A 14,312-nucleotide genomic window follows, 5' to 3' on the forward strand; every position below is an offset into this window, starting at 1 on the left:
GTCTCTTTAAAGGAGAACTGTAGTGAGAGGGATATGGAAGCTGCCATGTTTATTTTCCATTAACCCTTTGGGGACCGACGTAGATTGAATCTACTCCAGCAGGTGGTGCTGCCGTCCTGATTGGACGTTGATTCAACGTCCGCACTAATGAACTGTCCCGCCGCGATCGTTCGCACCGGAGAGATTAAGCTGTCATATGATCAGCTGGCATCTCCCCTCAGTGATCAGCAGCCATTCCGTATCACCGACGGATCATAGTGATCAGTTTGACAGCTGCGGCGGTAGGGGGGAAAAGAAGAGGATCCACTAACCTCCCTGCCGTTCCCGCGACGATCGGCACTCCCCACTGCTCTTGTCAGCATCTCTGCACCTTCTGACATCAGCGTTGGGTCCCGGCTTGATGACGTCATCAAGCCGCAACCCGGAACTGAGCGGCAGTAGGAGCAGAGATGCTGGCCGGAGCAGAGGGGTCCGCTGCGTCTCATCGCTGGAGCCTGGAAGGTGAGTGATGGCTGCTGCGTGCAGGGAGGACATCTGGCTAAAGGGAGGGACACACAGCCCAACATACCACAGAGGGGATCAGGCTGCCTTACCCCCCCCCTCCCCAAATGCGCCCCCCCCCCTTTCAGCAAAAACGCCTGGTCCTTAAAGAGAACCCGAGGTGTGTTTTAAAGAAAGTTATCTGCATACAGAGGCTGGATCTGCCTATACAGCCCTGCCTCTGTTGCTATCCAAAACCCCACTAAGGTCCCCCTGCACTCTGCAATCCCTCATAAATCACAACCGTGCTGTGAGGCTGTGTTTACATCTGTAGTGTCAGTCTCAGCTGCTCCCCCGCCTCCTGCATAGCTCCGGTCCCTGCCCCTGTCCCTTCCCTCCAATCAGCAGGGAGGGAAGGGATGCAGGTGGGGACTAATGTTCTGCAGGAGGCGGGGAGAGCAGCAGACTGACACTATAGAGATAAACACAGCCAGCTCTGACAAGCTGTTTGTCAGCAGCGTGGCTGTGATTTATGAGGGATTGCAGAGTGCAGGGGGACCTTAGGGGGGGTTGGGATAGCAACAGAGGCTGGGCTGTATAGGCAGATCCCAGCCTCTGTATGCAGATAATATTCTTCAAACCCACCTCGGGTTCTCTTTAAGGGGGGTTAGGCGGCCTGTCCAAAAAGTGTTAAACAATACCAGTTGCCTGGCTGTCCTGCTGATTTCTGGAAGAAATCCAGTTAAACTTCAGTCAGAGCACCTGATCTGCATGCTTGTTCAGGGTCTATGGCTAAAAGTATTAGAGGCAGAGGATCAGCAAGGCAGCCAAGCAACCTAGCCGTAGCAATCACCTCTGCGACCCCCGCCATTGCAGGGGGGCCCCGCCTCCTCCCTCTCCCCAACCACAAGTGCAGCCAGTTAGCAGACAAACCTCCCCATTCACTCACAAAATGTATATGCAGCAGTGTGTGTAATAGTTTCCTGCTTCCAGAGGCTGCTTCACAGCAGAACACTCTCTGCTGCCATTTGCCGGCTCCCAATCCTGTGGGATTCGGGGACAAAGGGGGCCCCATGCTATCATTTTTGCAGGAGGGCCCTATTAAGTCTAGTTACACACCTGCCAGGCAATGTGCATTGTTTAAAAGGAAATATATACTGTATTGCAGCCTCCATATCACTTTCTGGTCAGTTGTCTTTTAAAGAGAACCAGAGATGAAGCACCCTCGTGTATTTTACCATATATATCAATGGGAACATGACAGTAAACACCTAATCTGCTCTTTGTTTCATTCTTCTCTGCCCAGACTGCTTCTTATCAGCCCTGATAAATCCCCGACTCAGCACTCACTCAGTCTGGCTTTGCTCAGGAATCATTATAGCTGATTTTGTCTTCTCTGATGTCTTTTCAAGCCCAATCCTGCCCTCTTGTGGCTCTGATTTCCTGCCAAGATCATACATAGCAGGAAATCAGAGCCACAAGGGGGAAGGCTTGGGCTTGAAAATACATCACAGAAGCCTTACTTGGCTATAATCATTCCGGGGCAAAGCTAGACTGAATGCTTAGTCGGGATTCTTATCAGAGCTAATAACAGGCAGACTGAGCAGAAAAGAATGAAACAAAGAGCAGAGTAGGTATTTACTGTCATGTTCCCATTGATATATATGGTAAAATACATGATAAGATATATAGACAAGTTACTTGTTATAGTTAGTTTTTCATCTCTGATAAAGGAAACCCGAGACGTCCTCCTCTGCCTGGATCCTCCGCTAGCTGCCCCAGCAATTCCTCCAGTTGGGGTGTAATGCCCCATTGCATTCCCGGCCACAGGATCACGACAGGGGAGTGCCCGCGGTGGACTGTGTAGACTGGCGGATATACCGGGCCACCAAGCGGAGGATCCAGGCAGTCTGGGCGGACAGCGAGGGACCAATCAGCCTGAAGGGGGCTGGAGGAAGCCCCAGTATGTATACATTTATTTTTTGTATTAATCGTCTCAGGTACACTTTAAGGAAACAATCGATAATGTGTACATTCACAATGGCTTGGATGCACCACCTGCTGCTCTGTTTTCATACAATTCGATCGGAATAATCTGATCGAAAATAGGATTGTTTTATTAAAAATTGTACCCTTAAGCAGCCCATACACTCAGCCGATTTTCGGCAAATCGGTTGGCCAATCGACCGATCGACGGCCGATTTCGATCGATTTCGATGGATTTCCATCGAACTTGCAGGGTGGAAAATTTAGGTCGATCTGATGAGATTGCTTATCAGTTTGCATTGGCCTTAATGGAAATCTGATGGCAAAAAAATGCCATCAGATAGAATTTCAATAGATTTCAAACTGAAATCTATTGGAATTCTATCTTGGTAAAAAATGTTCTAAAAACGCATCAGATAGATCATCAGATGCATTTCTTATCTATCTGCTGCCAATCTGACGAGTGTATGGGCACCTTTAATGGACACTTCTATGTCTAAAGTAAAACCTGTAAAGAAATACATAAACACAATAGGCTCTTAGAAAGCAGTTTATATTTCTACACCATGTAACTATACACACACACACAAGCCAATACTGGTCATCTCGATTGTTTGGTCACACCAGCAGCGGTCACTAAAGATGAGGGGGGGGGGGGAAGGAATGATCCCCTCTGCGATTAGCGTCCCCTATTCTGCCCCTTCTACGGCCACGGCGGAGGTAGCCTGGATGTAGTAGGGCCCTTCCCGCAGGTAGGCCCGCAGCCGCAGGTAGTGCTGGTTGCCAAACACTTCCGCTATGGTGCCCGAGTTCACCAGAGCTTTCACCAGTTCAAATTTACAATCCTTGGAATCCTTGTCGGGGTCCACAGTCCGATCTACAATGTACTCAATAAATCCCGGGCTTTCAATCATCAGCTTCTGCGCCCAGGGCTGGTTGGCAATGGCCTACGAGTAGACAACAAAACAAGTCAAAAAGTAGCACTTTACGAGCCAAAGGCAGTGCAAGAGAGAAAAGAAGATTGACCATAGCAGTAGGTACCTTAAAGTGAACCAGAGACGAAGCACCCTCATGTATTTTACCATATATATCAGTGGAAACATGAAATTAAATATTTATATTAAAATAAACGAACATCCTGGGAGTGATCATAGTCCACCAACAGAAAGCTCTATTGGTGGGCAGAAAAGGGGGGGGGGGGGGAATAAATTGTTTGCCGAGTTGGACGGCCCTGCAGCGAGCACTTAAAGGGCACCTTAACTGAGAGGGATATGGAGGTTTCCTTCTAAACAATACTAGTTGCCTGGCAGTCCTGATGATCTCTTTGGCTGCAGCAGTGGCTGAATCACACACCTGAAACAAGCATGCAGCTAATCCAGTCTGACTTCAGTCGGAGCACCTGATCTGCATGCTTGTTCAGGGGCTGTGGCTAAAAGTATTAGAGACACAGGATCAGCAGGAGAGTCAGGCAACTGGTATTATTTTAAAAGGAAAAATCCACATCCTCAGTTTAGGTTCCCTTTAAAGCTGCAATGGCCTAATTAGGAAACAATAGCCTGGTCACTAGGGGAATTTAAGCCCAGGGTCCTCAACAGGTTAAAGTACATGAAGTGACATGTGACATAATGAGATAGATGTGCATGTACAGTGTCTGGCACACATAACTAGCCTGTGTTCCTTCTTCTGCCTGAAAGAGTTAAAAATCAGGTATGCAAGTGACAGTTTCTATCTGGGTCGGAACTACGTCATACTATAGCACAGGGGTAGGGAACCTAGAGGCCCTGTAGTGACATATAGCAGAATGCAGTAAAGAGACTCTGTAGTGACATATAGCAGAATGCAGTAAAGAGACTCTGTAGTGACATATAGCAGAATGCAGTAAAGAGGCCCTGTAGTGACATATAGCAGAATGCAGTAAAGAGGCCCTGTAGTGACATACAGCAGAATGCAGTAAAGAGGCCCTGTAGTGACATACAGCAGAATGCAGTAAAGAGGCCCTGTAGTGACATACAGCAGAATGCAGTAAAGAGGCCCTGTAGTGACATATAGCAGAATGCAGTAAAGAGACTCTGTAGTGACATATAGCAGAATGCAGTAAAGAGGCCCTGTAGTGACATATAGCAGAATGCAGTAAAGAGGCCCTGTAGTGACATATAGCAGAATGCAGCAAAGAGGCCCTGTAGTGACATATAGCAGAATGCAGTAAAGAGGCCCTGTAGTGACATATAGCAGAATGCAGTAAAGAGGCCCTGTAGTGACATATAGCAGAATGCAGTAAAGAGGCCCTGTAGTGACATATAGCAGAATGCAGTAAAGAGGCTCTGTAGTGACATAGCAGAATGCAGTAAAGAGGCCCTGTAGTGACATATAGCAGAATGCAGTAAAGAGGCCCAGTAGTGACATATGGCAGAATGCAGTAAAGAGGCCCTGTAGTGACATATAGCAGAATGCAGTAAAGAGGCCCTGTAGTGACATATAGCAGGATGCAGTAAAGAGGCCCTGTAGTGACATATAGCAGGATGCAGTAAAGAGGCCCTGTAGTGACATATAGCAGAATGCAGTAAAGAGGCCCTGTAGTGACCTATAGCAGAATGTAGTAAAGAGGCCCTGTAGTGACATATAGCAGAATGCAGTAAAGAGGCCCTGTAGTGACATATAGCAGAATGCAGTAAAGGGGCCCTGTAGTGACATATAGTAGAATGCAGTAAAGAGGCCCTGTAGTGACATATAGCAGAATGCAGTAAAGAGGCCCTGTAGTGACATATATCAGAATGCAGTAAAGAGGCCCTGTAGTGACATATAGCAGAATGCAGTAAAGAGACTCTGTAGTGACATATAGCAGAATGCAGTAAAGAGGCCCTGTAGTGACATATAGCAGAATGCAGTAAAGAGGCCCTGTAGTGACATATAGCAGAATGCAGTAAAGAGGCCCTGTAGTGACATATAGCAGAATGCAGTAAAGAGGCTCTGTAGTGACATATAGCAGAATGCAGTAAAGAGGCCCTGTAGTGACATATAGCAGAATGCAGTAAAGAGGCCCTGTAGTGACATACAGCAGAATGCAGTAAAGAGGCCCTGTAGTGACATACAGCAGAATGCAGTAAAGAGGCCCTGTAGTGACATACAGCAGAATGCAGTAAAGAGGCCCTGTAGTGACATATAGCAGAATGCAGCAAAGAGGCCCTGTAGTGACATATAGCAGAATGCAGTAAAGAGGCCCTGTAGTGACATATAGCAGAATGCAGTAAAGAGGCCCTGTAGTGGCATATAGCAGAATGCAGTAAAGAGGCCCTGTAGTGACATATAGCAGAATGCAGTAAAGAGGCCCTGTAGTGACATAGCAGAATGCAGTAAAAAAGCCCTGTAGTGACATAGCAGAATGCAGTAAAGAGGCCCTGTAGTGACATATAGCAGAATGCAGTAAAAAAGCACTGTAGTGACATAGCAGAATGCAGTAAAGAGGCCCTGTAGTGACATAGCAGAATGCAGTAAAGAGGCCCTGTAGTGACATATAGCAGAATGCAGTAAAGAGTGACATAGCAGAATGCAGTAAAGAGGCCCTGTAGTGACATATAGCAGAATGCAGTAAAGAGGCCCTGTAGTGACATATAGCAGAATTCCTGTAAAGAGACCCTGTAGTGACATGTAGCAGAATGCAGTAAAGAGGCCTTGTAGTGACATATAGCAGAATGCAGTAAAGAGGCCCTGTAATGACATATAGTAGAATGCAGTAAAGAGGCCCTGTAGTGGTATATAGCAGAATGCAGTAAAGAGGCCCTGTAGTAACATATAGCAGAATGCAGTAAAGAGGCCCTGTAGTAACATATAGCAGAATGCAGTAAAAAGGCCCTGTAGTAACATATAGCAGAATGCAGTAAAGAGGCCCTGTAGTGACATATGGCAGAATGCAGTAAAGAGGCCCTGTAGTGACATATAGCAGAATGCAGTAAAGAGGCCCAGTAGTGACATATAGCAGAATGCAGTAAAGATGCACTGTAGCGACATATAGCAGAATGCAGTAAATAGGCACTGTAGTGACATATAGCAGGATGCAGTAAAGAGGCCCTGTAGTGACATATAGCAGGATGCAGTAAAGAGGCCCTGTAGTGACATATAGCAGGATGCAGTAAAGAGGCCCTGTAGTGACATATAGCAGAATGCAGTAAAGAGGCCCTGTAGTGACCTATAGCAGAATGTAGTAAAGAGGCCCTGTAGTGACATATAGCAGAATGCAGTAAAGAGGCCCTGTAGTGACATATAGCAGAATGCAGTAAAGGGGCCCTGTAGTGACATATAGTAGAATGCAGTAAAGAGGCCCTGTAGTGACATATAGCAGAATGCAGTAAAGAGGCCCTGTAGTGACATATAGCAGAATGCAGTAAAGAGGCCCTGTAGTGACATATAGCAGAATGCAGTAAAGAGACTCTGTAGTGACATATAGCAGAATGCAGTAAAGAGGCCCTGTAGTGACATATAGCAGAATGCAGTAAAGAGGCCCTGTAGTGACATATGGCAGAATGCAGTAAAGAGACTCTGTAGTGACATATAGCAGAATGCAGTAAAGAGGCCCTGTAGTGACATATAGCAGAATGCAGTAAAGAGGCCCTGTAGTGACATACAGCAGAATGCAGTAAAGAGGCCCTGTAGTGACATACAGCAGAATGCAGTAAAGAGGCCCTGTAGTGACATATAGCAGAATGCAGTAAAGAGGCCCTGTAGTGACATATAGCAGAATGCAGTAAAGAGGCCCTGTAGTGACATATAGCAGAATGCAGCAAAGAGGCCCTGTAGTGACATATAGCAGAATGCAGTAAAGAGGCCCTGTAGTGACATATAGCAGAATGCAGTAAAGAGGCCCTGTAGTGACATAGCAGAATGCAGTAAAAAAGCCCTGTAGTGACATAGCAGAATGCAGTAAAGAGGCCCTGTAGTGACATATAGCAGAATGCAGTAAAAAAGCACTGTAGTGACATAGCAGAATGCAGTAAAGAGGCCCTGTAGTGACATAGCAGAATGCAGTAAAGAGGCCCTGTAGTGAAATATAGCAGAATGCAGTAAAGAGTGACATAGCAGAATGCAGTAAAGAGGCCCTGTAGTGACATATAGCAGAATGCAGTAAAGAGGCCCTGTAGTGACATATAGCAGAATTCAGTAAAGAGACCCTGTAGTGACATGTAGCAGAATGCAGTAAAGAGGCCTTGTAGTGACATATAGCAGAATGCAGTAAAGAGGCCCTGTAATGACATATAGTAGAATGCAGTAAAGAGGCCCTGTAGTGGTATATAGCAGAATGCAGTAAAGAGGCCCTGTAGTAACATATAGCAGAATGCAGTAAAGAGGCCCTGTAGTAACATATAGCAGAATGCAGTAAAAAGGCCCTGTAGTAACATATAGCAGAATGCAGTAAAGAGGCCCTGCAGTGACACATAGCAGAATGCAGTAAAGAGGCCCAGTAGTGACATATAGCAGAATGCAGTAAAGATGCACTGTAGCGACATATAGCAGAATGCAGTAAATAGGCACTGTAGCGAATGTAGTAAAGAGGCCCTGTAGTGACATATAGCAGGATGCAGTAAAGAGGCCCTGTAGTGACATATAGCAGGATGCAGTAAAGAGGCCCTGTAGTGACCTATAGCAGAATGTAGTAAAGAGGCCCTGTAGTGACCTATAGCAGAATGTAGTAAAGAGGTCCTGTAGTGACATATAGCAGAATGCAGTAAAGAGGCCCTGTAGTGACATATAGCAGAATGCAGTAAAGAGGCCCTGTAGTGACATATAGCAGAATGCAGTAAAGAGGCCCTGTAGTGACATATAGCAGAATGCAGTAAAGAGGCCCTGTAGTGACATATAGCCGAATGCAGTAAAGAGGCCCTGTAGTGACATATAGCCGAATGCAGTAAAGAGGCCCTGTAGTGACATATAGCCGAATGCAGTAAAGAGGCCCTGTAGTGACATATAGCAGAATGCAGTAAAGAGGCCCTGTAGTGACATATAGCAGAATGCAGTAAAGAGGCCCTGTAGTGACATATAGCCGAATGCAGTAAAGAGGCCCTGTAGTGACATATAGCCGAATGCAGTAAAGAGGCCCTGTAGTGACATATAGCAGAATGCAGTAAAGAGGCCCTGTGGTGACATATAGCAGAATGCAGTAAAGAGGCCCTGTAGTGACATATAGCAGAATGCAGTAAAGAGGCCCTGTAGTGACATATAGCAGAATGCAGTAAAGAGGCCCTGTAGTGACATATAGCCGAATGCAGTACATTATTCAGGATCCCCACTTTTACGGTAGTTCTCCTGGTTTCAGCATCAGAAACACTTCCTGTATAGCTATATTGCTGCATATTGGTATATAGCTCCGCCCTCCCAGTGATGTCACATCCTAAGCCGTTTATCTATGCGGAATTATCCTCCCGGAGGATTCTGGGAGAGCAGGTGATGCACCTGACAGGACTAAAGAGGTCTCCACTTGTGATACATTTCAGAATGTAATTCAGGTAGAGGAAAGATTTTACGATGGACAAATCACTGACTAAATAATTTATAAATGAATATTGTAAATAATTTTATTCTTTACATTATTTTCACTACAGGGCCTCTTTAAAATCTAAAGACTTTTCTAAAAGCTCCACTTTCAAATCAGTAACACAGTAAATATGGGACAAAAGAGAGCTGCTCACAGCTCATACATGTTCAGGGGCTACCTATCCAATATAAGGGGTGTGTCCGGGCAAGGCTCCGGATGTGCAGTGCATTGTGGGAACTTACAGTGAAGACTTTGAGGGCAGCGCAGTGCAGTTCCGGGAAGGGCTGCGTGGCGATGCTGCGGAACATGTCCATCGGCTGGTTAGACAGGTTGTGGAACCAGGAGGCAGCCATGGCCAGGAGATCCTCTGTGTGGTGCTCCGCCTGCAGATGGGAGGAGAGATCAGATGAGAGTACTCCCGACACTGAGGGTAACCGCTTCTCATGCCACTACTGTGACATCATCTCCCTGCGCCATGCAGGCACCACGCAAAACACTCCGCCCTCTGCTGGCTGGAAGCTTGCCCTGCTGTCTATCCCAGCATTTGAGAGAAGCCTATGACAGGCGGCTGCGGATCATGTGACAGTGGCGGCACTCACCGGTAGGTGGAGGACAGAGGAGACGGCGTCCAGGCATCGCACTCTCAGCTCCGTCGTGGCGTTCCGGCATTGCTGGCCGATCCTCCTGAAGACGTTATTGAACCTTAAGCCTGGGGGGAGGGGAAAGTGCTGATCACAAGCTGACATGAATAACACAGAGGCCTAGTTCTCATTAGTTGTATAATTAGGCATTGCTTTCATTGCTGCAGCAGCTCCCTGAGCAAGCTTTGGTCTGTCCATAAACAGTTGAACATTGTTCCGTGTATTGCGAACAACGTCAAAGGAGCCATCTAAAACCACTGTTTCCATGTTCGCCACATCATGTGGATGGACGTGCAGCTCGGCGGCGTGGTGGTTAGCTCTCTCGCCTTGCAGCGCCAGGTCCCCGTTTCATATCCCAGCCAGGGCACTATCTGCATGGAGTTTGTATGTCCTTCCCCTGTCTGCGTGGGTTTACTCCAGGCACTCCAGTTTCCTCCCACAAAACAGATAAGTTAATTGGCTTCTCCCTAAATTGTCCCTAGGCTACAATACATACACTACACGATACATACATAGACAGGACTATGGGAGGGATTAGATTGTGAGCCCCTCTGAGGGACAGTTAGTGACAAGACAATACATCTGTACAGCTCTGTGGAAGATGTTGGCGCTATAGAAAGACTAAATCATCATGTCACACATAGTGACCGATATATCGTATAGGGGCTCTAGATCAGTGATGACCGCCATACACAGGTCAATTACGACCTGATACGCCAAATTAAATTGATCCCTCTCCGATCAGAAATTGATCAGATAGAGATTCATTCCTACTCCACATTGCACACTCAGTCTGATAGATCTCATGGAAAAAAAAAACAAAAAAAAAAAACAATTGAGTGTTGTTAGGCCCAGAATGGCTTTACAGCTTGGGGCTGGGTGCACACTTAGCAGAAACGCAAGCGTTGTGGAAAACGCTGCATTTTTGCCGCTAATGGACGTCTATGGGCCGCAGGAAAAACCGCGTGCCATTTTAAAAATGCAGGTTTTGTTGCATAATCTTCAAAGATGCAGCAAGAACGAACATAATGAAAGTCAATGGAAACGCAATGGCATGCGTTTACCGAAAAAAAAAAAAAAAGAAAAAAAAAAAAAAAAAAAAAAAAAAAAAAAAGGTTTTATGATGCATTTCCACTTCCTGTTGTCTTCCTAGTGATTTGCATAAAAACGCATGAACACATACAAAACGCATATGCAAACGCATTAAAATGCCCGCAAAACGCATCCGCACCAAAAAACGCACACAACATAAAATGCAGCATTTCATGGTATGTTTGTGTACACCCAGCCTGAAGCATGTATGGAGATTTATCAACATGCCCGATTAAACGTTTAACCCATAAACATCTCAAAATAGATGGAAAGTTAATCAAATCAGATAATTTGTCAGCAATGAGAGCCCAGAGGATTCCAAGTGAATGAAAACCAATAGTAACTACTGGGCGGAGTATCTAATCCCTATACAACGGATAACATTTCTGGTTTGACGTCCTCGAAGGATGGTCAGAGATGCAAATAATTTCGAGTTGATGCAGCATTATGCTAACTTTGTATGCAAATGTATGCAGCTTTAAAAATGAACCAATCAAATCCTGCTGAGGTAAAATGTGATTGGTCCATTTTCAATCTGCATAACCTTTGCATAATGCTGCATCAACTTGCAATTATTTGCACCTCACTGACCATCCCTACATATTTCACGATTGGCTCCTGGTCTTCTTCTGCTTTGGTCTTTTTGGTTCCCTGTGCTAGACCCACTCATGTGAAAACCAATATGTCTGTCCCCAGCATTACACGTTAACCCACTCATTCAATATAACAATATTCCTTGTATTTCTTGTCATTGGTGGTGTCACAAAAGAGGGTATAAATAAAAAACAAAAAAGCATATTTTATCACATGCCCCCCCTTCTTCCCCCCCAAAAAAGAGCCCTGATGATTCACACCGGGACATAAAGCTACCTACTGGAGGTGACAAGTTCTAACAACCACCAGATGTAACACCTATCCCTGCCCAGCTAATGTGACACATGACTTCACCCACCTGTTTTCAGTAGAACTTGTTTTCCCTCCACAGTGGCGCCCAGAACAGCCAGCGTGTCCACAGCGACCCCAATCATGGTGACATCGTGCCCCTCCGCCATGTCATACACCTTCTCCAGGAACGCCGGGTAATGCTCACAGATCTGCTGCGGACTGTCCAGAACTGCCAGGTTCCCAAAGAACTTTATCAGCCCTGGAAATATAACACACGGCTTGTCATGTGACAGGAAGCTGCGGGAGCAGGGACAAGGCTGGTCACGTGACAGGAAGCCGCAGGAGCAGGGACACGGCTGGTCACGTGACAGGAAGCCGCGGGAGCAGGGACACGGCTGGTCACGTGACAGGAAGCGGCAGGAGCAGGGACACGGCTGGTCACGTGACAGGAAGCGGCAGGAGCAGGGACACGGCTGGTCATGTGACAGGAAGCGGCAGGAGCAGGGACATGGCTGGTCATGTGACAGGAAGCGGCGGGAGCAGGGACACGGCTGGTCATGTGACAGAAAGCGGCGGGAGCAGGGACATGGCTGGTCATGTGACAGGAAGCGGCGGGAGCAGGGACAAGGCTGGTCATGTGACAGAAAGCTGCAGGAGCAGGGACAAGGCTGGTCATGTGACAGGAAGCTGTGGGAGCAGGGACAAGACTGGTCACGTGACAGGAAGCTGCGTGAGCAGGGACAAGATTGGTCACATGACAGGAAGCTGCAGGAGCAGGACACGGCTTGTCACGTGACAGGAAGCGGCGGGAGCAGGGACACGGCTGGTCACATGACAGGAAGCGGGGGGAGCAGGGACACGGCTGGTCACATGACAGGAAGCGGCGGGAGCAGGGACACGGCTGGTCACATGACAGGAAGTGGCGGGAGCAGGGACATGGCTGGACACATGACAGGAAGTTGCGGGAGCAGGGACACGGCTGGTCACGTGACAGGAAGCGGCATGAGCAGGGACACGGCTGGTCACATGACAGGAAGCGGCGGGAGCAGGGACACGGCTGGTCACATGACAGGAAGCGGCGGGAGCAGGGACACGGCTGGTCACATGACAGGAAGCGGCGGGAGCAGGGACACGGCTGGTCACATGACAGGAAGCGGCGGGAGCAGGGACACGGCTGGTCACGTGACAGGAAGCGGCGGGAGCAGGGACACGGCTGGTCACGTGACAGGAAGCGGCGGGAGCAGGGACACGGCTGGTCACGTGACAGGAAGCGGCATGAGCAGGGACACGGCTGGTCACATGACAGGAAGCGGCGGGAGCAGGGACACGGCTGGTCACATGACAGGAAGCGGCGGGAGCAGGGACACGGCTGGTCACGTGACAGGAAGCGGCGGGAGCAGGGACATGGCTGGACATGTGACAGGCTTCATCTGACTGACTACCAGCAAAGTTGTGCAGAGCCCAATTATAGGCAGGGTACACAACTTGCATTCAAAGCAGATGCACCAAATTAACATTAATGGAGGATGTTAGCTTCCAAAACAGTTTGCATGCAGAGTGTTCTGTACTGGGACCCATCCAATAACTTGAGGAATGCCTCAGTCTGGCTGTCTGCAAAATCTAGACACACCTACCTGGCAGGTAGAAGGCGGAGAAAGGGTCCGACTCCGCCCCCAGGATCATGTTGGACATCTTGTCGATGACGCCTTGTTGTGCCAAATACCGGCGGCAATGAAGTGAGCCGGCCAGAGCCGTCACCATCTCTGCACAGGTTACCCTGCGGGGAGAGAGGGGAGGAAATGGTTACTGGAATGGTGGGAGGCCTTCAGATCAGCAGGAGGTCACCAGCTGAACAATATCACCCCACCAGCACAGTCAGGAGCCGCCACCTCTGTGGATTGTAGTCATGTTAGATCACTTGTGGCATCAAAACAAGGTTCATTACTGAATATACTACTCTCTTTCCATTGGTGCGAACAAAAATGTCTACAGGATCAGTTTTCTGGAGTTTCCTTCCTCATCGGAGGCTCAGAATCCGCAACAGACTAAAGTCTAAAGGCCGTAAACTGTATATAGCCAAAATATATAAATATCTGTGTCTGGAGGGCTTAAAGAGGAACTGTAACCCAGGATTAATCTTCATCCCAATCAGTATCTGTTACCCCCTTTCCCATGAGAAATCTTTACATTTTCTCTAATAGATCATCAGGGGAGTCTGTATGGCTGATATTGTGGTGAAACCCCTCCCACAGTGTGATGTCATGACCATGGCCCTGACAGTTTGCTGTGAACCTGTAAGATCTTCTCGCCGCTCATGGCGGCAGAATGCCGAGACCCACGCTGAGGTGCAAGCCTCTGGGTCTCGGCGAGGCTCTGATGTCAGTGGAGCGCACAGCGCCCAGTTCCCACTGTAAACAGCGTGTGTGCATGGCGTGTCAGCTGACTTGCTGAAACGCCACAAGGTGATTGGACACTTTGGATTCCTGTTTGATTGGTTAGTCCTTGGTATAAAAGTAAGGTCATCGCCCGTGATAGCCTCTGCTGGGCTTGTTGCTGAGACTGCGCTCACTGCTCGGCTTGTTAAATTGATTTTCCCTTGAACTCTGCCTGGACTGACTTCGGATTGGATTGACCACGTTATCTGCAAAGTGTTTGAACTGTCTACAACCTATCCTTCCCTGCCTGTGATCACCAGGCTATCATCT

The 14,312-nt window shown here is 47.7% G+C and overlaps 1 protein-coding gene across 1 annotated transcript in view; it reads right to left on the bottom strand.

The window, feature by feature from the left end:
- Window positions 1–3,003: 3,003 nt before the first annotated feature.
- Window positions 3,004–14,312, bottom strand: part of PSMD5 (proteasome 26S subunit, non-ATPase 5) — a 28,939-nt gene continuing 17,630 nt past the window's right edge. The window contains exons 6-10 of the mRNA XM_068249085.1: window positions 13,242–13,384; window positions 11,675–11,866; window positions 9,589–9,698; window positions 9,232–9,372; window positions 3,004–3,413 (exon numbers count right to left, since the gene is read on the bottom strand). Of these exons, the coding sequence (XP_068105186.1) occupies window positions 3,156–3,413; window positions 9,232–9,372; window positions 9,589–9,698; window positions 11,675–11,866; window positions 13,242–13,384 (844 nt within the window). The 3' untranslated portion in view covers window positions 3,004–3,155. The remainder of the gene's footprint in view (window positions 3,414–9,231; window positions 9,373–9,588; window positions 9,699–11,674; window positions 11,867–13,241; window positions 13,385–14,312) is intronic.

The sequence above is a fragment of the Hyperolius riggenbachi genome, chromosome 8 (assembly GCF_040937935.1).
Source record: "Hyperolius riggenbachi isolate aHypRig1 chromosome 8, aHypRig1.pri, whole genome shotgun sequence".
NCBI lineage: Eukaryota > Metazoa > Chordata > Amphibia > Anura > Hyperoliidae > Hyperolius > Hyperolius riggenbachi.